At 35.3% G+C, this 24043-nt stretch overlaps 1 protein-coding gene across 4 annotated transcripts in view; it reads left to right on the forward strand.

The window, feature by feature from the left end:
• Positions 1-24043, forward strand: part of COP1 (COP1 E3 ubiquitin ligase) — a 268642-nt gene that overhangs the window by 151915 nt on the left and 92684 nt on the right. For all 4 annotated transcript variants that reach the window (XM_082385646.1, XM_082385645.1, XM_082385644.1 and 1 more), the window contains 3 exons: positions 1939-2047; positions 2437-2518; positions 17935-18051. In XM_082385646.1, coding sequence (XP_082241772.1) covers positions 1939-2047; positions 2437-2518; positions 17935-18051 — 308 coding nt within the window. The remainder of the gene's footprint in view (positions 1-1938; positions 2048-2436; positions 2519-17934; positions 18052-24043) is intronic.

Here is a 24043-nt window from a genome sequence, read left to right on the forward strand (position 1 = left end):
TGAGGGCGTAGTATTTAAGTTTCACGTATTAGGGATTAGAGTTCATAATGAGTGCTTTTTAAATCTGGAGTACCGTTAAGGCTGCAGAAACTGGACCCTACTTCTGATCTCCACCCCCGCCCCACCCCCAAATCTTGGAGGAATCCTAGAATCTGTATTTTTAAAACAAGCTTCCCTGTTTTCATAGGCACTGGCTTAAAAGGGAGTGATGTAAGGAAATCACTTAATAATAAATTTATTTAGAACTTAGAACATTTTCCAGTCATCCTTGTACCTTTTTTATCTGGATGAATGACACATATAGTCTGTGTGTATATATGCTCCTTTTAATAATGTTAATAATATAGCAAGTATTGTAGTCTTTATTTGTTATAGTTTTCTTTTTTGTTTTCTAATTCATTTATAAAAATGGTAGGCTGGTAGTTAGTGCTCATTCATCAGTGGTGCTCATCATTGAGAATCTGTTATAGTTATTAGTTTATATACTTTATTCCTAAGTGAAAAGAATACAACGTGAGTAAGACGTAACTTTATTGAATTCCTATGTGGCAGGCATTGTCCTAAGTGTTTTGTCTTAAGCTGACCGTTGTTGCCCATTTTATACACAAGGAAGCTGAAGCACAAAAAGGTTCATTAACTTGCTTAAGATTGCACAGCTATTCTCTGGAGGAGCCAGGATTCAAACAGAAGTCGTTTGGTTCCAGAATCTGTGCTCCTAACCATTTCATGCTACACATTTATAAAATAGAGGCTCTAATAGTAATACCTATTTCATAGGATTGTACTTTAAGTAAATCCACATAATGCACTCAGCACAATACTTGGCCCACATCAAGTAAATGTTACTATAATGAAAATATGGATTAGAGGGTTTACCTTTTCTGTCTTGACATATGTAAAAATTGTGGCAGTACTGTATGCACCTTGGAATAAAGAGAAGGAAACAGTTCAAGGCTGGAAACTATGGGCTTGGGGCTGAAAGGATCAATATGTAAGCTTGCCTAAAACCAATTTGGAGCACACCAATTGTGAAAGTGAACTAAATTACCCAAAGCCGCAGCTAGTAAGTTGCAGATCTGGAATTTAAGCTCAGGTCTATCTAAATCCAAGGCTCTTAACTGTTCCATATAATTTCTCCCAGAAATTCTAATAAGTGTATTTAAAGTTGCAAATGAACTCTTCCAACCCCTAAAATTTAGCATGAATGCAACTAGTAGAGAGCAAAAAAGCGTTGTGTTCAAATGCTTGGAAATCACCTAGGTTAATTGCTTTGCTTTCTAGGTGACTTTTTTCTTTAATATACATTAGCTTTACTGTATGCATGATGTGCATATGTGTCTAACCAAAAGAGTGTATTTTTAGATGTCACATTCTCAGTTTTGAAACATTTGAGAATAGCTGAAACCATAAATGTTAAAAGTTTAATTCTAACTGTTAAATGCATTTAATTGAAATTTCAGTCATACACTTATATTAGTTAAGATTTGGGTGTAAATACAGAAATCCAATTCAAACCAGTTTATTGGTTTATATGATTGGGCACAACTGGATCCAGGGGCCTAAACAGTCTGATTAGATCTCTGTCATTCTGCCATGGCATGTTCGTGCCCCCTTGGCCTCTATTATCTTCACTTACAGATATGCTTTTCTCACGTATCAAGGATGACCAGTAGCAACTTTAGGCTCATGATATCCATCTTCCAGCTCGTGATGAGCGTGAAAAGTGGTTACAGGTCATAACTTGGTAGTTTCAATGGAAAAATCTGGGAATTATTTGATACCTTTCTTCCCAGATGTATTGTGGGCAGAATAATGATTGTGAACTCATGTAAACCATTTTGAAAGGGTTCTAATCTTTCTGAACACATCAAAATTCTTTGTACCCATTGTTATTTATTTTTATGTAAAATGAGGCTTAACTGTATTACTTTCTTTCAGCTGTATCAGTTGGAGTAGTTACCATAAGAACCTGTTAGCCAGCAGTGATTATGAAGGCACCGTCATCCTATGGGATGGATTCACAGGACAGAGGTCAAAGGTCTATCAGGTAAATAAGGATACTAGTTACTTGTTTTAAGAATCACATTTTCAGTTTTTAATCATTGTAGAGCGTCATGTGTTTTATAGTTACAAATTTAAAGTCATTATTTGGCATTTTCTATACCTACGTAATTCCAAAGAGATGCTTCTCTGAAGCATCTCTTCAGACTTTTTGCATTTGTAGAATGTATCAAGTGAATTTCCAAAAGCAGTAATTTTGTAAATGTGTATATAAAAAGTTTAGGAGCTACTTTGCATCTCATTTGTTTTCATAGCCAGTTCTTTTCCCTCCCACCATAGTGACAAATTGGTATCAAGTTTGTTTGTTTGTTTCGCTCTATTTATTTTAGGATCTATATTCTGTTTGAGACTACTTTGTCTTCTTTCTCCATCCAGGAGCATGAGAAGAGGTGTTGGAGTGTTGACTTTAATTTGATGGATCCTAAACTCTTGGCTTCGGGTTCTGATGATGCAAAAGGTACTATTTGAGTCCCCTTCCCCAACTTAATTCCTTTTACTGACAGAGATGTAGATATTTATTGAAACTCATAACAATCCTTTGTGATTACTGATTATTCTAAAAATAATCTACTAAGCACAAAAATCTATATTTCTTGGAGTGAAAGAAAAATGAATATGCTGCATCTTCATTATGATAATGTTTTCTGGGTTCATGCCACACTGTGACATTTTTATAACCAGTTCCTTTATATATACCATGAAATGAACTTTAGACATCTCTGTATTTTGAATTATATTAAATTCTGAGTGCATACCAAAATCTTTTAATGAAGTTTATCATGTTTCAAGGCAAAAATTCTACATCTCTTTCTGCGAATTTTTTTTTTAAATAAATTTATTTATTTATTTATTTTTTATTTTTGGCTGTGTTGGGTCTTCATTGCTGTGTGCGGGCCTTCTCTAGTTGTGGTGAGTGGGGGCTACTCATTGTTGCGGTGCACGGGCTTCTTATTGTCATGGCTTCTCTTGTTGCGGAGCACGGGCTCTAGGCACGTGGGCTTCAATAGTTGTGTCATGTGGGCTCAGTAGTTGTGGCTTGCGGGCTCTAGAGCACAGGCTCAGTAGTTGTGGCGCATGGGCTTAGTTGTTCCACGGCATGTGGGATCTTCCCGGACCAGGGCTCGAACCCGTGTCCCCTGCATTGGCAGGCGGATTCTTAACAACTGCTCCACTAGGGAAGCCCTCTTTCTGCCAATTTAATTGACCTCTCTCTTCTATTTTTTTTGGTATATCCATCTTTACTATTCATTCTTTTCTGTTAACCTCACTGTCTTGTTTTGGCCTGGTTCTTCTCATCATTAGATTTATAAAGCCCTGTTAACAAGTGTCTTTTATCTTAGAGTTAGTAGCCTTAATTTCTTTGCCCTTTCCTTCTTTTCAACATGTAACTTGCAGACTAGTGGATAGATAGGCAAGGGTGGCTCTACCATTGAAAACTTTATTTCACAATGATAGAGCTGTCCTATTCTGTAAAAGGGAAATGACATGACTGGCTTGACCCCCAAAAAGTTTTAGATCAAAAAGTAGCAAGTTGTTTACCCACAGTATATATAGATTGTAATACTTTGCTTCACAATTGCTTTAAGAAATTATCTTCGAATTTCTGAATTATTTGGAGCATTGTGCTACAATTGACATTTTTATGTTGGAATACAAAGTTTCATTAATTAAACTTTTTTTTTTTTTAAATAATGGAGTGGGGTAGCCTTTATTGAGAATACTTGTGTACTTCCTCAGGAAAATAGAAGTAATTTAAGTAAGAAGAGCAATTGAAGTAGGAAGAGATTTTTTTTTAATTACTTACTGATGTTATTTTTTTAATTTACTTATTTTTGGCTGCGTTGGGTCTTCGTTGTGGCGAGTGGGAGCTACTCTTCATTGTGGTGCATGTGCTTCTCATTGCAGTGGCTTCTCTTGTTGTGGAGCACGGGCTCTAGGTGCATGGGCTTCAGTAGTTGTGGCACGTGGTCTCAGTAGTTGCAGCACACGGGCTTAGTTGCTCCGTGGCATGTGGGATCTTCCCAGAGCAGGGATTGAACCCGTGTCCCCTGCATTGGCAGGCAGACTCTTAACCACTGCGCCACCAGGGAAGTCCCTTGATTTTAAATTGTATTAAGATACACATAAAATAAACCATTTTAACCATTTTAAAGTATACTGCTCAGTGGCATTAAGTGCCCTCACATTGTTTTGCATCCTTCACCACTGTCAATCCATAGAACTTTTTTCATATTGCAAACCTGAAACTCTGTTTCAGAAACTGTTTCTGTTTTACTGAAACAGTAACTCCCCATTCCCCCTTCACCAGCCCCTGGCAATCACCTTTCTAATTTCTGTTTCTTGTGACTGGTTTATTTCACTTAGCATAATGTCTTCTAGGTTCATCCATGTTGTAGCGTGTGTTAGAAATTCGTTCTTTTATAAGACTGAAAAATAATCTATTGTATGAATATACCACATTTTGTTTCATTCGTTGATGGATAGGCACTCGGTTGCTTCTCCTTTTTGGCTATTGTGAATAATGCTGCTATGAACATGAATGGCAAAATATCTCTTCATATCCCTGCCTTAAGTTCTTCTGGGTATATACTCAGAAATGGAATTGCTGGATCATATGATACATACTTAATTTTTTTAGGAGCTGCCATTCTGTTTCCCACAATGGCTGCACCATTTTATATTCCCACCAATAGTACCCAACTATTTCCATTTCTCCACATCCTTGCCAATACCTGTTCTTTTATTTTTCCTTTTTTTTTTTTAATAATGATTTTAATGGGTATGAAGTGGTGTCTTACTGTGGTTTTGCTTTGCTTGCATTTCCCCAGTGATAGTGATGTTGAACATTTTTTCATGTGCTTATTAGCCATTTGTATATCTTCTGAGGAGAAAGGTTTATTCAAGTCCTATGCCAATTTTTTAATTGGGTTTTGTTGTTATTGAGTTTTAAGAGGTCTCTATGTATTCTGAATATTAATCCCTTATCATGATTATCAAATATCCATTATATATGATTTATTGATAGTGTGCTTTGACGCACACAATTTTTTCATATTGATGAATTCCAAATTGCCTATTTTTTTTGTTTGTTGCCTGTGCCTTTCGTGTCATATTCAAGAAGTCATTGCCAAATCCAATGTAATAAAGTTTTTGGCCTATGTTTCCGTCTAACAGTTTTATAGTTTTAGCTCTTACATTTGTGGCTTTGATCCATTTTGAGTTCACTTTTGTACATGGTGTAAAGTAAGGGTCTGACTTCATTTTTTACATGTGAATATCCAGTTTTCCCAGAACCACTTGTTGAAAGGATTGTCCTTTCTCCATTGAAAGGTCTTAGCACCCTAGTTAAAAATCATTTTATCATCTGTGAGGGCTTATTTTTGGACTCTATTCTTTTCCATTGGTCTATATATTTGTCATTATGCCACTACCGTACTGTTTTGATTACTGTAGCTTTGTTTTGAAATCAGGAAGTGAGTCTTCCATTATTTTTTCTTCTTTTTCAAGATTGTTTTGGCTATTTTAGGTCTATTAAGATTCCACATAAATTTTAGGATGGATTTCATTCTATTTCTGCAAAAAAACTTCTTTGAGATTTTGTTACAGATTGCATTGAGGCTTATGGATTTAATTGATCTTTTCAAACCAGCTTTTGGTTTCATTGGTTTTTCTCTGTTGACTTCCTGATTTTAATTTATTGACTTTTGCTCTAATTTTTATTACTTCCCTTCTGCTTACTTTAGATTTAATTTGCTCTTCTATTTCTAGTTTCCTAAATAGGAAGCTCGGATTATTGATTTTGCTTCTTTTTTCTTTGCTTAATATGTGCATTCAGTGCTATAAATTTTCCTCTGAGTGCTGCATCCCACAGATTTTGATAAGTTACATCTTCATTCTCATTTAGTTCAAAATATTCTTAAGTTTCACTTGAGGTTTTTTATTTGACTTATGTATTACTTAGAAGCATGTTGTTTGATCTCCAAGTATAATTCCATTGTGGTCTAAGAAATACATTGTATGATTTCCATTCTTTAAATTTGTTAAGGTGTGTTTTATGGCCCAGAATGGATGAATGTTGCATGTGACTTTGAGAAGAATGTGTATCCTACTGTTGTTGGATAAAGTAGTATGTAGATATCAATTATATTCATTTGATTTATGGTGTTGTTGAGTTCAACTGTGTCCTTACTGATTTTCTGCTTGCTGGATCTGTCCATTTCTGATAGAAGGGTGCGACATTTTTTAGATTCTACATGGATCTATGTATTTCTTCTTTTACTATACCACATTGTCTTGATTTGTAGCTTAAGTCTTGAAATCATTTAGTGTGAATCCTTCATCTTTGTTCTTGAAAACGATTTTAGCTCTTTACTTTCTCTGCTTTCCCATGAACAGTTTAGAATCAAGTTGCCAGTACCTACAGAAAATCCTGCTGGGATTTTGATTGAGATAGTATTGAATCTATAGATTAATATGGGATGAGTTGATATCTTAATGTATTGAGACTTCCATTCCATGAACATGGTTTATCTCTTCATATTTAGTCCTTTCTGGATTTCTCTTATCATAGTTTTATTGTTTTATAATTTTTTAAAATTATTTATTTATTTATTTATTTTTGGCTGTGTTGGGTCTTCGTTTTTGTGCAAGGGCTTTCCCTAGTTGCGGCAGTAATTATGGTTCGCAGGCTCTAGAGCGCAGGCTCAGTAGTTGTGGCGCATGGGCTTAGTTGCTCCGCTGCATGTGGGATCTTCCCGGACCAGAGCTCAGATCCGCGTCCCCTCTGTTGGCAGGCAGATTCTTAACCACTGCGCCACCAGAGAAGCCCTGTAATGATCTGTTTTCAAATCTTGAGGTAGCCTTACATTTCCAGGAAAAACCTCATCTTGGTCATGATGTATTATCTGTCTCTTCTGTATTGTTAGATTTGATTTGCTAATTTTTTGGGGGGGATTTTTACATCTATGTTTATGAGGGTTATTTTTCTATTCTTGTAATGTCTTTTTGTATCAGGATAATGCTGGCCTCCTAAAATGATTTTCCTTTTCTGTGTTTGTACCCCTGGGTGGGGTGGGTGGAGGGAAGTGATTATTTAGAATTGTTACTGTTAAATTCTTAAATGTTTGGTAGAATTTGTCATTAAAGCTTTCTGTCCTGGAGTTTTCTTTGTTTGAATGTTTTAACTAAGAACTTAATTTCTTTAGTAGATTTAGGACTGTTCAATTAATCTATTTCTTTTTGAGTGAGCTTTGGTAGTTTGTATCTTTCAGGAATTGGTATTTTGTGTCCTTTCTTTTTTTTATTATTTATGTACTTAGATCAGTGTGATGTTAGGTTTATCAATCTTATTGATCTTTTCAAATATCTAACTGATTTTATTGGTTTTTCTGTTTTCAGTTTCATTGATGTTTGTCCATTAATTTTTTCTTCTTGCTTTGGGTTTAATTTCTTCTTTTTCTAGGTTGTTACAGTTGAAGTTTATGTCATTGATTTGAGCATTTATCTTTTCTAATATAAATATTTTTTGTTATACATTTCCCTTTAAGCACTACTTTAACTGATCCCACAGATTTTCATATAATGTGTTTTTCATTCAATTTAAGATTACATCTGTGACTTCCCCAGTGGTCCAGTGGTTAAGACTCCGTGCTTCCACTGCAGGGGGCACAGGTTTGATCCTTGGTCAGAGAACCACATGCCGTGCGGCACAGCCAAAAAATAAATAAATAAAAAATATAAAAATAAATAAAATTACATCTAATATCTCTTGTGATTGTCTTGCTTGGCTAAGAATTATTTTAAAATATTTTAACATTTTCCATCTTTTTAAAAAAATGTCAGAGCTCTTACTGTTACCGATTTATAGCTTAATTCTTTTATAATTAGAGAACATATTTTTATATAATTTTAATCCTTTTAAATTTGTTATGATTTGTTTTGTGGTCCAGAATACAATCTACCTTGGTACGTATTCCAAGTGCATTGAAAAAATCTATACTCTGCTGTTTGATGGAGTGTTCTATAAGTGTCAGATCAATCTTGTTGATAATATTTTTTTGGTTTTCTATATCCCCCTTTTTTGGTCTCCTTGTTTTATTAATTATGAAACAGGAGTGTTGAAATCTAGTTTTATTTCTCCTTTCAGTTATCTTGGGGAAGAGGGTGTTTTGCCTCATTTTGGGGGGAAGCTGTATTGTTAGGGTCAGGAACATTTAGACATGTTATATTTTCTTGGTGAACTGACCCTTTTATCAGTATTTAATGTCACTCTTCATCCCTATTGATATTCTTTCTTCTGAAACTGCTTTGTTAGATACTCATCAAACCAGCAATTTCATTCTTTTTTCCTTTGGGATTCCAACTGCATGAATGTTAAACCTTTTTATTTTGTCTTATAGGTCCCTGAGACTCTGTCCTTTTCTTGTCAATATTTTTTTCTTTCTTCAGATTGAGTAATTTCTCTTCTGTCTTCTCATTCACTAACTTTTATGTGTCCATCTCCCTTTTGCTATGAATTTACCTCAGTGACTCTTTTATGTAAATTACTGTGATTGTTTTAAATTTTTTTATTTTGTTCTTTTTCACAGTTTCTATATCTCTTCTGAGTACGTCTATCTTTCCATTAATTTTAAATGTGTTTATTACTTTTACCCCATGGAACATAGTTACAATAGTTGCTTTACAGTCTGTTTTATAGCATTGCTCTGTTGATTGCATCTTCCTTTGAAAATTCTTCACATTTTCCTGGATTTTTGTATGTTGAGTTATTTTGAGGTTATATGTTAAGCATTTTGAATATTATTTTGTACAACTCTGGGTACTGTTCAGATTTTCTGGAGAGTGCTTTGTTTTGTTTTTTTAAATCGGGCAACCAGTTGGTTTAGATTTTGACCGTAAGTTCTATCTTGCCTATGTGAGTGGTTGTTTTACTGTCAGGTCAGTTTTCAAAGCCTTTGCTGTGCTCCATTGGTTTGCCTGATGCATATGCCAGTCAGAGGTTAATCTGGAAATTAGTAGGTCTTTTCAATGCTCATAACCTTTACCATTCTACTTTGTTTCCATCTTGCACATAGAACTCAGAAGTAACTACAAGACTTATGCTGTTCATACACAGAAGTATGGGATCTCCTTTTCTAGTGCTTTCTTTTTGAAGTTTCTACTGCACACTCTTCATCCCCCAGAGTCTTTTTTACTGAGGGTTTCTCAAGAAAGTAGCATTTTCTGTACAGATGAGTTACTCCTTTTTATGGCCATGGAGATGGAGTTTCTCTTGGTGCATTAGCTTCCCATACTGATGCAGCTCTGTGACTAAAGCCCTCCCTTGGGTAGAAGTTGAAAGAGTAAAAGGATGAAACAAAAGAAAAACAATGAAAATTACTCCCAAACCTCTGGCTTGCAAGAACCCCTTTTATTAGTCTTATGTCCAGATACACAGGGATTTTCCTTAGTTTTTGCTGATTGAGGTACTGACTTTGCCTCTCTATGGGAGAATAGAGGGAGGAACAAAACGGTGTTCTCACCTCCATGTTGGTCACTTCTTAAGTCTTGAATTTCCTCCCCCAAATGACTGGTTTTCCTTATTATTCACATTCCTCAGAGAGTCACTTTCTGTTTTCTTGATAATTGTCCAGAGTAAACTCACAGTGAGAGAGACTGACAGATTACTCTGTCTTGGTTGGTATTAAAATTCCCAAATGCATTTACGCCTCCCTCAAAAGTGTTACAGGCATACCTCATTTTATTGCACCTTGCTAATACTATGTTTTTTACAAATTGAGGGCTTATGGTAACCCTGTATAGAGCAAGTCTATTGGCGCCATTTTTCCAACAGCTTTTGCTCATTTCATGTCTCTCTGTCACATTTTGGTAATTCTCGCAAAATTTCAAACTTTTTCAATATTTTTATATGTGTTATGGTGATCTGTTATCAGTGATCTTTGGTGTTTCTATTGTAATTGTTTTGGAGTGCCACACACTGCACCTATATAAGATGGCAAACTTAATCGATAAACGTAGTGTGTGTTCTGATTGCTCCACCCCGTCCGTTCCTCTGTCTCTCTCCTTCTCTTCAGGCCTCCCTATTCCCTGAGACATAACAATGTTGAAATTAGGCCAGTTAATGACCCTCCGTTGGCCTCTAATTGTTCAATTGAACAGAAGAGTTGCACATCTCACTTTATTATTTATTTATTTTTTATAAATCAAAGTATAGTTGATCTACAATGTTTGTGTTAATTTCTGCTGTGCAGCAAAGTGATTCAGTTATACATATATATACATCTTTTTTCATATTCTTTTCCATTATGGTTTAACTATACTGAATATAGTTCTCTGTGCTATACAGTAGGACCTTGTGTTTATCCATCCTATATATAATAGCTTACATATGCTAACCCCAACCTCCAACTCCATCCCTCTCCCATTCCCCTCCCCCTTGGCAACCACCAATCTGTTCTCTAAGTCTATGAGTCTGTTTCTGTTTCGTAGGTAAATTCATTTGTGTCATACTTTAGATTCCACATATAAGTGATGTCATATGGTATTTGTCTTTCTCTTTCTCACCTCGCTTAGTATGATGATCTCTAGGTCCATCCATGTTGCTGCAAATGGCATTATTTCATTCTTTTTTATGGCTGAGTAGTATTCCATTGTATATATATGTACCACATTTTCTTTATCCATTCCTCTGTTGATGGACATTTAGATTTTATCCATGTCTTGACTATTGTGAATACTGCTGCTTTGAACATAGGGGTGTATGTATCTTTTTGAATTATAGTTTCATCCAGATATATGCCCAGGAGTGGGATTGCTGGATCATATGGCAACTCTATTTTTAGTTTTTTGAGGAACCTCCATACTGTTTTCCATAGTGTCTACACCAACTTACATTTCCACCAACAGTGTACGAGGGTTCCCTTTTCTCCACACCCTCTCCAGCATTTGTTATTTGTAGACTTTCTGATGATGGCCATTCTGAGCACTGTGAGGTGGTACCTCATTGTTGTTTTGATTTGCATTTCTCTAATAATTAGTTATGATGTTGAGCATCTTTTCATGTGGCACATCTAACTTTAAATCAAAAGCTAGAAATGATTAAGGTTAGTGAAGAAGGCATGTTGAGAGTCAAGATAGGCTGAAAGCTAGGCCTCTTGCACCAAACACTTAGCCAAGTTGTGAATGCTAAGGAAAAGTTCTTGAAGGAAATTAAAAGTGTTATTCCAGTGAACACATGGATGATAAGAAAGTGGAATAGCCTTATTGCTGATATGAAGAAAGTTTTAGTGGTCTGGATAGAAGATCAAATATTCCCTTAAGCCAAAGCCTAATCCAGAGCAAGACCCTACCTCTTTTCAATTCTGTGAAAGCTGAGAGAGGTGAGGAAGTTGCAGAAGAAAAGTTTGAAGCTAGTGGAGGTTGACTCACGTGGTTTAAGAAAAGAAACTGTCTTTACAACATAAAAGTGCACAGTGAAGCTGCAAGTGCTGATTAGAAGCTGTTGCAAATTATCCAGAAGATCTAGCTGAGATAATGAAGGTGGCTCCACTAAACAACATAGTTTCAATGTAGATGAAACAGTATTATGCCATCTAGGATTTCCATAACTAGAGAAGTCAGTGCCTGGTTTCAAAGCTTTAAAGGACAGGCCGACTCTTGTTGGGGCTAAAGCAGCTGGTAACTTGAAATTGAAGCCAGTGCTCATTTGCCATTTTGAAAATTGTAGGGCCCTTAAGAATTATGCTAAATCCACTCTGCCTGTGCTCCTTAAATGGAACAACAAAGCCTGCATGACTGCACATCTGATTACAACATGGTTTGCTGAATATTTTAAGTCCACTGTTGAGACCTCCTGCTCAGAAAAAAAGATTCCTTTCAAAATAGTACTGCTCATTGACAGTGCTCCTGGTCATCCAAGACCTCTGATGGAGAGAGACAATGAGATTAATGTTTTTTTTCATGCCTGCTAATACAACATCCATTCTACAGCCTATAGATCAGGGAGTAATTTCAACTTTCAAATCTTATTATTTAAGAAATACATTTTGTAAGGCTATATCTGCCATAGATAGTGTGATTCCTCTGATGAATCTGGGCAAAGTCAATTGAAAACAGAGAAATTGTTCATGAAAGGAAGAGTTAGTAGATGGGGCAGACTTCACTGCTGTCTTACTTTAAGAAGTTGCTGCAGCCACCCCAAGCCTTCAGCAACCACCATTCTGATCAGTCAGCAGCCATCAACTTAGAGGCAAAACAGTCTACCAGTAAAAAGACTCAGATGATGGTTGCCATTTTTTAGCAATAAAATATTTTTTAATTAAGGTGTGTAAAAAATTTTTTTTTGGATATAACGCTACTGCACATTTAATAGACTGCAGTATAATGTAAACATGGATTTTACATGTATTGGGAAAACAGAAATTTTGTGACTCCCTTTATTACAGTACTTGCATTATTGTGGTGGCCTGGAACAAAACCCTCAATACAGGAATGCCTGTATTTACTGTTTCTTAAATATATTTATCACTCCTTGACTGTTTGGTGATTTTACTTATAAAATATAGCCTTTATAATAATTTTATAGTAAGAATATTTTAAATTACTTTTAATGTATTTTACACGAAAATATTTAACATTTTTTATATTTGTTGTTTAATCAATTTTTAACCATTATTAACAATGGAAGTTATTTTTTCATTGCATAATTACTCAGTCCTTACAAATAATATTTTTCTGATTTGTATATTTTAAAAATAGTTTAATTCCTCATAAATGATGACTGAACTTTTTTCCCCGACAGATCAACCATGTTGATCTAACTTCTCTAAGCCAGTTATAAGATAAAAAGTTTAAAAAATAAATAAAAACAGTTTACTTCCAATTATATGTGCACATATTTGCATGTTAAAGAACTGTCAATACCTAGCAAGGTAATCAGAAAAGAGTTTCATGAGCCATTTTATAAGTTCTTTTGGGAAAATGTATTTTCCTTTTAAAATACATAACCTAAGAGTCATTTCCAATAAATAATCTTGCTTTTGAAATAGAATAAGCACATTCTTTAAAGGTTTTTTCCCCTCCATATATGAGTTTGAAGAATTTAGGCTTTAGGACACCCTAAATTTAGCCTGATTTATTCCAAATTTTCATAGTTGTATATGTTAATGTAAATATAATATAAAAGTGCTGAATTTGAAATCCTGGTAAATTTTAAAAATTAATTTTACTTAACTCATACTGAATGAAATGCTTCTACTTCTTATCATCAGAGGACTAAAAATTGAACTGCAACATAATAAATAAACAGCATTATGATAACAGTTATCATTCCCATAAGTTATAACTCTACTAAGTATAATATCTCCTGGATCCAAATGAAATTAAAAGGCTTGTGTTGGCCAGCATCCCAGATGGACCCCAGTGATCTTTGGCTTCTATTATTCCCACACTTGTTTAGTTCCCCTGCTTCCCCATTGCTCCAGTCTGCATGATACCAGAATACTGTAGAAGTGAAGGTATGTCCCTTCTGAAATTAGTTTATCTGTCTTCATCATTCTCTTTCCATTCACTTGGTTTGGGAGAAGCTAGCTGTGTCATAAGCCCAAATGGTGGGGAACCGAATCCTCACTCCAAGAGCTGTGTTGAGTGAGCTTTGAAACGAATCCTTCAGCTCAGCTTTACTGTGACCTCTGAACCTTGAGACGGTGAGCCAAAAGCACCCAGCCAAGCTGCTTGGAGATTCCTGATTCTCAGAAACTATGTGACATAGTAAATTTTGTTGTTTTAAGTTGCTAAGTTTTGGGGCAATTTGCTGTGCAACAATAGCTAACTAATGCGACAAGGCCTGTTTTCTCTTTGATGAAGTTTAAAAGAAAAACTTATGTTTGATAATTAGCACTGTGAAAGTACACATCTTTGTGGTTTAATCTTTTACCCTTTTTTAGACTTATCAAATAGTATAGATGTTTATGATAGTTTTGGGTGAAGCAGCATTCTCCCTTTTAATTCATTCTGTTTTCTGTAGGATCTAGACAGTAGTTTAGAAGTGCCTTCAGGAGTACCAGATATGAATCATACTCATACTTGCACATTCTCATTAAAGACAGGCTTTCTTACTGTGTCAAACTCCTGGGCCTGTTTCCTTTATCTTTTACAATGAATTCTTTCTTAGGAAGCTTTGTGCAAATAGGTATACAGTGGACCCAGTCTGAAAAGCTCAGAAACATAAATCCTGCACATTGAAATTGGTACTGACATTATTATAGATATGTAATGTGTTCTGTTTTTGGAAAAAATAATTTTGAACAAAAGAACTTACGGAGTGTTTAACCCAGACCTTAAAGATTTGTAGATGATAAACCTCACCAATCCTCTAGGGTAGTTGGATTTTTTAAGATTCAGGACTTTTTAATGGGACTTAAGATTCAGGTGATACTCAAAAAAACCAGAAAAACAAAAAAACAAAAACCTTTTCTTTACCTATTAACATTAATGAAACTTGTAATAAAACACTTAGTTATAAGTAAAAAATTCATTTCCTAAAGGCAGCTAGATAGTATTCAGAACAAGTTGTTTTTTTTTTTTTTTTTAGTCTCCTACATTTTGACATGATTTTCCTAAGGGTCACTATTTTGATTTTTTGCTGAGTGTCACAGGAGACTATATAAATAAGGGCAATGTGTTTTGTTTGGTTTAATTGCCTTAGCTCTTCATCTTGAGGATATTTTCTTTTAAATTTGCTTTTGTTTTTTCTTGCCAAAAGGAATTTTCACAATAAATGTTGAGACTATAATTTTGTAGTTAAAAGAAATTCTTACTATCAGACTTTTAAGGAGAAAGGAACCATAGTTCCTTATTGTGAAGAACATCTCATTTATATTTGTCTTAGACGTTTTCTTTTTTTTTTTTTTTGGCCACACCACGCAGCTTGTGGATCTTAGTTCCTCTTAACAGGGATCAAACCCAGGCCCCTGGCAGTGAGAGCACCAAGTCCTAACCACTGGGCCACCAGGGAATTCTGTCTTACACATTTTCTTCCGGTACTTTTATTGATTTCTTTCTCCGAAAGATTATACTATTTTACCTTTTGACCTATGATGTTATCTTAGGATATTAAGTTGATTTTAATGTTATTTCATCATATCTGTTGTATTAGTTCCCTAGGACTGCCATAGCAGTGTACCACTACCTGCTTGGCTCCTACAATAGAAATTTATTCTCTCACAGTACTGCAGGCTTAGAAGCCCGGAGTAAGGTATTGGCAGGGCCATTCTCCCTCTGAAGACTCTAGGGAAGACTCCGTCCTTGCTGCCTTCCTAGCTTCTGGTGGTTACATAGCAGTCCTTGGCATTCTTTTACTTGTAGCTGCATCCAATTTCTGCCTCTCTCTACACATCGCCTTCTTCACTCTTTGCGTCTGTAGCCAAGTCTCCCTCTCCTTATAAAGATATAAGTCATTGGATTTAGGGCCCATCCTATTCCAGTATGACCTCATCTTAACTTGATTACATCTGTAAAGACCCTATTTCAAAATAAGTTGACACTCATAGGTACCTAGTGTTAGGACTTCAACATATCTTTTTGGGGAAAACAATTTAACCCACAATACCTGTTCTATTTAATAACTAATAACTTAAGAACAGCATTATATTCCTTGTGCATTTTTCTTTTCTATGCTTTATATATTCAGTGTATCTTTATAGTATTTTAAACCTTAGGTATCCTTACAGTTCAGACAGTTATATTAGATTCTGATATCTTACGTGTTGAAAATTATAACCATGGTGGTTACCATTATGTCTTATTTTTAAAATGTAAATGATTACTCCATTGAGAAAATTACTTTGAAATAAAAAAGAAGACCTCACTTCTAAGTTAGCTGTTGTTCTGTTAGTTCTGGTTCATTTTTGTGACTACTCATATTTAATAGTCATAAAACACTGATATATAACCCTTGTTTGTAAAGGTTCTTAGTGATTAGTAGTGAGGTTATGGAATTAGTAGGTGCTCCATAAATATTTGTTGTGGATTAACTTTGGCTTGCCACGCTGTTAGAGTACAGTTCTACCACTTGATATTCTAATCTATAAGTACTATTTGACATGCAGACTTTTAATTACAGCTAGCCATCTCATCTCAGAATTGTGTATCTTAATTGCCTGAACAATGGTATGTTGACTGAAATAGCACATGATTCCTGTTGGAAAATAACGTGAAACAAATCAAATATTTCTATTTAAAACTGTTATTTTTTTGTTTTAGTAATGAGTATCTTATGTTTCTCTGGGAAGGCTAATAGATTCATCAGGTTTTAAATAACTTTTTTTAATGATTAATTTTTATTCAGAGGTTTCACATATTTAAAGAAATTTTCTGTTCTTGTGAAATTCTATTCATAGAAGATAAATGATCCTGTTCACACAGAGGAAGTCTCTATTCTTATGAAATAACATTCATAGAAGTGGTAGTTGTTGGAACCATTTTTATGTTTTTCACTCCTATTTAAAGATCACTGTATTAATAATCCTAAAAAGATTCTAAAATTTTATTATGCCTCCAGCTCTATATTTTGGTTTTCAATTCTGCTTTACACATTAGAATCACTCAGAAAGCTTTTTTTTAAAAATTTATTTATTTTTGGCTGTGTTGGGTCTTCATTGCAGTACGCGGGCTTCTCATTGCGGTGGCTTCTCTTGTTGTGGAGCATGGGCTCTAGGTGCGTGGGCTTCAGTAGTTGTGGCACATGGGCTCAGTAGTTGTGGCTCGCAGGCTCTAGAGCTCAGGCTCAGTAGTTGTGGCGCACAGGCTTAGTTGCTCTGCGGCATGTGGGATCTTCCTGGACCAGGGCTTGAACCCGTGTCCCCTGCACTGGCAGGTGGATTCTTAACCACTGCGCTACCAGGGAAGCCCCCAGAGAGCTTTTTAAAAAACCACCAATACCTGGACCCCATCTGGGCACTGTCCTGATGAGACATTGGGACCCATAGAACGATGGGTTAGGAAGGCTTTTGTTGTTGTTATTGTTAATGTTTGTTATTAATACTAATGTGCAACCAGGATCATAACCTATATCTTGAAAGTCTGTTTGTATTCTAGTGTCTACTAAGACATTTTTGTTTAAAAATGATATGCTTGCTCTGGTAACACACAAGATAACATCTCACTTTTATACTTCTGTTTTCAGATCTGACCTGCTCTGATCAGTCAGCTTTTCACTCCCTAATCCTTACAAATCTCAGTATATACCATTGGAATGGACTAAATATCAAATATTAAGGCAAAATTTTGAAGTTCAGCTAAGCAATTCTGTCACCTGTTACTTTAGATGTACTAAATCATACAACTAAGTTCCCATGTAAAATTTTAAAATCATGGAATTCTTAATTGAAAGATGAAATAAGAACTGATCCCACGTACTTTAAAAGATATTTGTGTATATATCATATATACAATCTGATATATATCGTACATGTGAAAATGTGTGTGTACGTGTGTATGTGAGGTTCTCAAAAGTGTAATTAGGTTGGACGATAAACCATGTAGTTGCCCTACTCATACACGCACACACACACTATTTAAAGAATACTAAGGCAAATACACATGTATTTCAGATTGCTTTTTTTTAACCTGTCTTTTATGCCTTAGGTATGAGATGTATTGATTATGTAATGTTTTCTGACTTTGAAACTAAGCTCTGTTGGTTTAAATATACTGTTCTATTATTCATTCATTCAGTTTAAACATTTTTGATCCTAGTAAACCAAAATGCTTAGATTAGTATGAAAAGACAGCTGTGGCAATAAGCAGACTTTCTCAGTTACAGAAGCATTGGCCTATGTATTGTTTATTTTCATTTTTATTGTTCCTTACTCTTAGTGAAGCTATGGTCTACCAACCTAGACAACTCGGTGGCAAGCATTGAGGCGAAGGCTAACGTGTGCTGTGTTAAATTCAGCCCCTCTTCTAGATACCATCTGGCTTTCGGCTGTGCAGGTAAGAAATGAAAGATTTGTCTTCTTTTCTCGTTGGTTTTCATGACTAAGATAAAAGAAAGTTTTAAAATGAATAACTTTCTTTGTAGGTTTGAACTTTATGTTCATTATTATACTCTAAATTAGAACTATGTAGTATGCCATTTTTACTCATTAATTGCTGTGCCTTAATTTCAGTGTTCTGTCTCCCATGTCTAATACATAGAGATGGGTTTGTTGATTATTTTTGTTGTTGTTCCTCTGAGTCTTTGCATGCATGAATAATGCTTATTTGTTTACAAACTTAGGTCATAATGATGTTTAAACAATGAAGCTGTATTGTTTAGACACAGGAAACCTTTTTTTTTTTTAATTAAAGGAAATCTAATAATTCCTTCAACAATTATTTATTGAGTGCCTACTGTGCATAAAGCACCCATCTAGGGGCAGTGAATAAGACAGATAAAGTCTTGTATTGTGGAGTACATGCTAACATAGTAAGTACTCAAAAAAAAATCATACCAAAGAATTTTTTGTTAAAGTATTTTTCTTAACTAGGGTGACCAAATGTCTGGATTTGCCTGGAGCAGTCCTAGTTTATATTATATCTGTCTTACCATCATAATTACTGATAGGGATTTCTTTCATTCTCAAAAGTGTTATGGGTTGGAAGATAAATTATATGGTCACTTTTACTCATAATTCCTTTGTCTTCTATATCTGATTTCCTACCTTGAATGTTTGCTAAAGCAGTAAACACCTGTAATTTAACTTTAGCATTGTTAAATCTCCTTGATTCTTGATTCCTTTTTTTATTGATAATCTCGAGTAAAAAAAAAAAAAGATAATCTAGCACCATATCATGAACACAATATTACCTTTCAAAAAGGTAAATTTAAATCTTAATGTATCATAACATCTTTTCCTTATTCCAACTTACTATTTATTTCACTTGCATACTGACATAATTCCATAATTAAATTCCAGGAGGGTATGGATGAACATGTATATGTGGGTAGAATTCTCTTTTCATTAGCAGATAGATTTTTTTTTTTTCCCCACATGCTGCTCTTTTCCATTGGGACCTACTATTCCCTTATTTAAATCCCTGTTTTGTCTCTGACTAGAAATGTTACTTTGGGCAAATTGATTAACTTCTCTCCCCAAGTTCCTTATCATTAAAATAGAGATAGCCTTTTGGGTCTCTTACGAGGATTATGAAAGGAAGATGCTGTCTGTAAAGCTCTTCGAACATGATGCTCAATAATTACTTAGTTATTATTATTAATTAATATTTTATCAGTCATTTAATTAGAGTAGCTTTTTTAGTTTTTAATATTATACACATACTCACCAATGGCCATCATTTTTTTTTTTTTGGTTCTCAGTTTTTATTTCTTTTTTAATATCTTTTTTGGAGTATAATTGCTTTACAATGGTGTGTTTGTTTCTGCTTTATAACAGAGTGAATCAGCTATACATATACGTATATCCCCATATCCCCTCCCTCTTGCATCTCCCTCCCACCCGCCCTATCCCACCCCTCTAGGTGGTCACAGAGCACTGAGCTGATCTCCCTGTGCTATGCTGCTGCTTCCCACTAGCTATCGATTTTACATTTGGTAGTATATATAAGTCCATGCCACTCTCTCACTTCGTCCCAGCTTACCCTTCCCCCTCCCCGTGTCCTCAAGTCCATTCTCTACATCTGCATCTTTATTCCTGTCCTGCCCCTAGGTTCTTCATAACCTTCTTTTTTTTTTTTAAGATTCCATATATATGTGTTAGCATATGGTACTTTTTTTCTCTTTCTGACTTACTTCACTCTGTAGGACACACTCTAGGTCCATCCACCTCACGACAAATAACTGTTTCGTTTCTTTTTATGGCTGAGTAATATTCCATTGTATATATGTGCCACATCTTTATCCATTCATCTGTTGATGGACACTTAGGTTGCTTCCATGTCCTGGCTATTGTAAATAGAGCTGCAATGAACATTGTGCTACATGACTCTTTTGGAATTATGGTTTTCTCCAGGTATATGCCCAGTAGTGGGATTGCTGGGTCGTATGGTAGTTCTATTTTTAGTTTTTTAAGGTACCTGCATACTGTTCTCCATAGTGGCTGTATCAATTTACATTCCCACCAACAGTGCAAAAGGGTTCCCTTTTCTCCACACGCTTTCCAGACTTTATTGTTTGTAGATTTTTTGATGATGACCATACTGACTGGTGTGAGGTGATACCTCATTGTAGTTTTGATTTGCATTTCTCTAATGATTAGTGATGTTGAGCATCTTAACATGTGTTTGTTGGCAATCTGTATATCTTCTTTGGAGAAATGTCTATTTAGATCTTCTGCCCATTTTTGGATTGGGTTGTTTGTTTATTTGATATTGAGCTGCAGGAGCCGCTTCTAAATTTTGGAGATTAATCCTTTGTCAGTTGCTTCATTTGCATCTATCTTCTCCCATTCTGAGGGCTGTCTTTTCGTCTTGTTTAGTTATTCCTTTGCTGTGCAAAAGCTTGTAAGTTTCATTAGGTCCCATTTGTTTATTTTTGTTTTTATTTCCATTTCTCTAGGAGGTGTGTCAAAAAGGATCTTGCTGTGATTTATGTCATAGAGTGTTCTGCCTATGTTTTCCTCTAAGAGTTTGATAGTGTCTGGCCTTACATTTAGGTCTTTAATCCATTTTGAGTTTATTTTTGTGTATGGTGTTAGAGAGTGTTCTAATTTTATTCTTTTACATGTAACTGTCCAGTTTTCCCAGCACCACTTATTGAAGAGGCTGTCTCTTCTCCACTGTATATTCTTCCGTCCTTTATCAAAGATATGGTGACCATATGTGTGTGGGTTTATCTCTGGGCTTTCTATCCTATTCTGTTGATCTATATTTCTGTTTTTGTGCCAGTACCATACTCTCTTGATTACTGTAGCTTTGTAGTATAGTCTGAGGTCCAGGAGCCTGATTCCTCCAGCCCGTTTTTCTTTCTCAAGATTGCTTTGGCTATTCGGGGTCTTTTCTGTTTCCATACAAATTGTGAAATTTTTGTTCTAGTTCTGTGAAAAATGCCAGTGGTAGTTTGATAGGGATTGCACTGAATCTGTAGATTGCTTTGGGTAGTATAGTCCTTTTCACGATGTTGATTCTTCCAATCAAAGAACATGGTATATCTCTCCATCTGTTTGTATCATCTTTAATTTCTTTCATCAGTGTCTTATCGTTTTCTGCTTACAGGTCATTTGTCTCCTTAGGTAGATTTATTCCTAGGTATTTTATTCTTTTTGTTGCAATGGTAAATGGGAGTGTTTCCTTAATTTCTCTTTCTGATTTCATCATGAGTGTATAGGAATGCAAGAGATTTCTGTGCATTAATTTTGTATCGTGCAACTTTACCAAATTCATTGATTAGCTCTAGTAGTTTTCTGGTGGCATCTTTAGGATTCTCTATGTATAGTATCATGTCATCTGCAAACAGTGACAGCTTTACATCTCCTTTTCTGATTTGTATTCCTTTTATTTCTTTTTCTTCTCTCATTGCTTTGGCTTAAACCTCCAAAACTATGTTGAATAATAGTGGTGAGAGTGGACAACCTTGTCTTGTTCTTGATCTTAGAGGAAATGCTTTCAGTTTTTCACCATTGAGAATGATGTTGGCTGTGGGTTTGTCATATATGGCCTTTATTATGTTGAGGTAAGCTCCCTCTATGCCTACTTTTTGGAGGGTTTTTATCATAAATGGGTGTTGAAATTTGTCGAAAGCTTTTTCTACATCTATTGAGATGATCATATGGTTTTTCTCCTTCAACCTGTTAATATGGTTTATCACATTGATTGATTTGCATATACTGAAAAATCCTTGCATTCCTGGGGTAAACCCCACTTGATCGTGGTGTGTGATCCTTTTAGTATACTGTTGGATTCTGTTTGCTAGTATTTTGTTGAGGATTTTTGCGTCTATGTTCATCAGCGATATTGGCCTGTAGTTTTCTTTCTTTGTGACATCTTTGTCTGGTTTTGGTATCACAGTGATGGTGGCCTCGTAGAATGAGTTTGAGAGTGTTCCTTCCTCTGACATCTTTTGAAAGAGTTTGAGAAGGATAGGTGTTAGGTCTTCTCTAAATGTTTGATAGAATTCGCCTGCGAAGCCATCTGGTCCTCGGCTCTTTTTTCTTGGAAGAGTTTTAATCACAGTCTCAATTTCAGTGCTTGTGATTGGTCTGTTTATATTTTCTATTTCTTCCTGGTTTAGTGTTGGACGGTTGTGCTTTTCTAAGAATTTGTCCATCTCTTCCAGGTTGTCCATTTTATTGGCACATAGTTGCTTGTAGTAATCTCTCTTGATCCTGTGTATTTCTGCAGTGTCATTTGTTACTTCTCCTTTTTCATTTCTAATTCTGTTGATTTGAGTCTTCTCCCTTTTTTTCTTGATGAGTCTGGCTAATGGTTTATCAATTTTGTTTATCTTCTCAAAGAACCAACTTTTAGGGTTATTGATCTTTGCTATTGTTCCTTCATTTCTTTTTTTCTTTTCTTTTTTTTTTTTCTTATAATCATGTCATGGGGAAGGTCTTATTTCTTTTTTTTAATTTAATTTAATTTTATTTATTTTTTTATACAGCAGGTTCTTATTAGTTATCCATTTTATACATATCAGTATATATATGTCAAACCAGTCTCCCAATTTATCCCACCACCACCCCCACCACCGCCACTTTCCCCCCCTTGGTGTGTCCACATGTTTGTTCTCTACATCTGTGTCTCAATTTCTGCCCTGAAAACCAGTTCATCTGTACCATTTTTCTAGATTCCACATATATGCGTTAATATACGATATTTGTTTTTCTCTTTCTGACTTACTTCACTCTGTATGACAGTCTCTAGAACCATCCACGTCTCTACAAAGGACCCAATTTCGTTCCTTTTTATGGCTGAGTAATATTCCATTGTATATACGTACCACATCTTCTTTATCCATTCATCTGTCAATGGGCATTTAGGTTGCTTCCACGACCTGCCTATTGTAAATAGTGCTGCAATGAACATGGGGTGCATGTGTCTTTTTGAATTATGGTTTTCTCAGGGTATATGCCCAGTAGTGGGATTGCTGGGTCATATGGTAGTTCTATTTTTAGTTTTTTAAGGAACCTCCATACTGTTCTCCATAGCGGGTATATCAATTTACATTCCCACCAACAGTACAAGAGGGTTCCCTTTTCTCCACACCATCTCCAGCATTTGTTGTTTGTAGATTTTCTTATGATGCCCATTCTAACTGGTATGAGGTGATTATCTCATTGTAGTTTTGATTTGCATTTCTCTAATAATTAGTGATGTTGAGCAGCTTTTCATGTGCTTCTTGGCCATCTGCATGTCTTCTTTGGAGAAATGTCTATTTAGGTCTTCAGCCCTTTTTTGGATTGGGTTGTTTGTTTTTTTAATACTGAACTGCATGAGCTGTTTATATATTTTGGGGATTAATCTTTTGTCCGTTGTTTCATTTGCAAACATTTTCTCCCATTCTGAGGGTTCTCTTTTCATCTTGTCTTTAGTTTCCTTTGCTGTGCAAATGCTTTTAAGTTTCATTAGGTCCTATTTGTTTTTTTTTTTCTTTTTATTTCCATTACTCTAGGAAGTGGATCAAAAAAGATCTTGCTGTGATTTATGTCAAAGAGTGTTCTTCCTATGTTTTCCTCTAAGAGTTTTATCGTGTCTGGTCTTACATTTAGGTCTCTTATCCAGTTTGAGTTTATTTCTGTGTATGTTGTTAGGGAGTGTTCTAATTTCATTCTTTTACCTGTAACTGTCCAGTTTTCCAAGCACCATTTACTGAAGAGACTTTTTTCACCATTATATATCCTTGCCTCATTTGTCATAGAGTAGTTGACCGTAGGTTTGTGGGTTTATCTCGAGGCTTTCTATCCTGTTCCATTGATCTCTATTTCTGTTTTTGTGCCAGAACCATATTGTCTTGGTTACTGTAGCATTGTAGTATAGTCAGAAGTAAGGG

Source organism: Balaenoptera borealis, assembly GCF_965194805.1.
Source record: "Balaenoptera borealis genome assembly, chromosome: 1".
Lineage (NCBI taxonomy): Eukaryota > Metazoa > Chordata > Mammalia > Artiodactyla > Balaenopteridae > Balaenoptera > Balaenoptera borealis.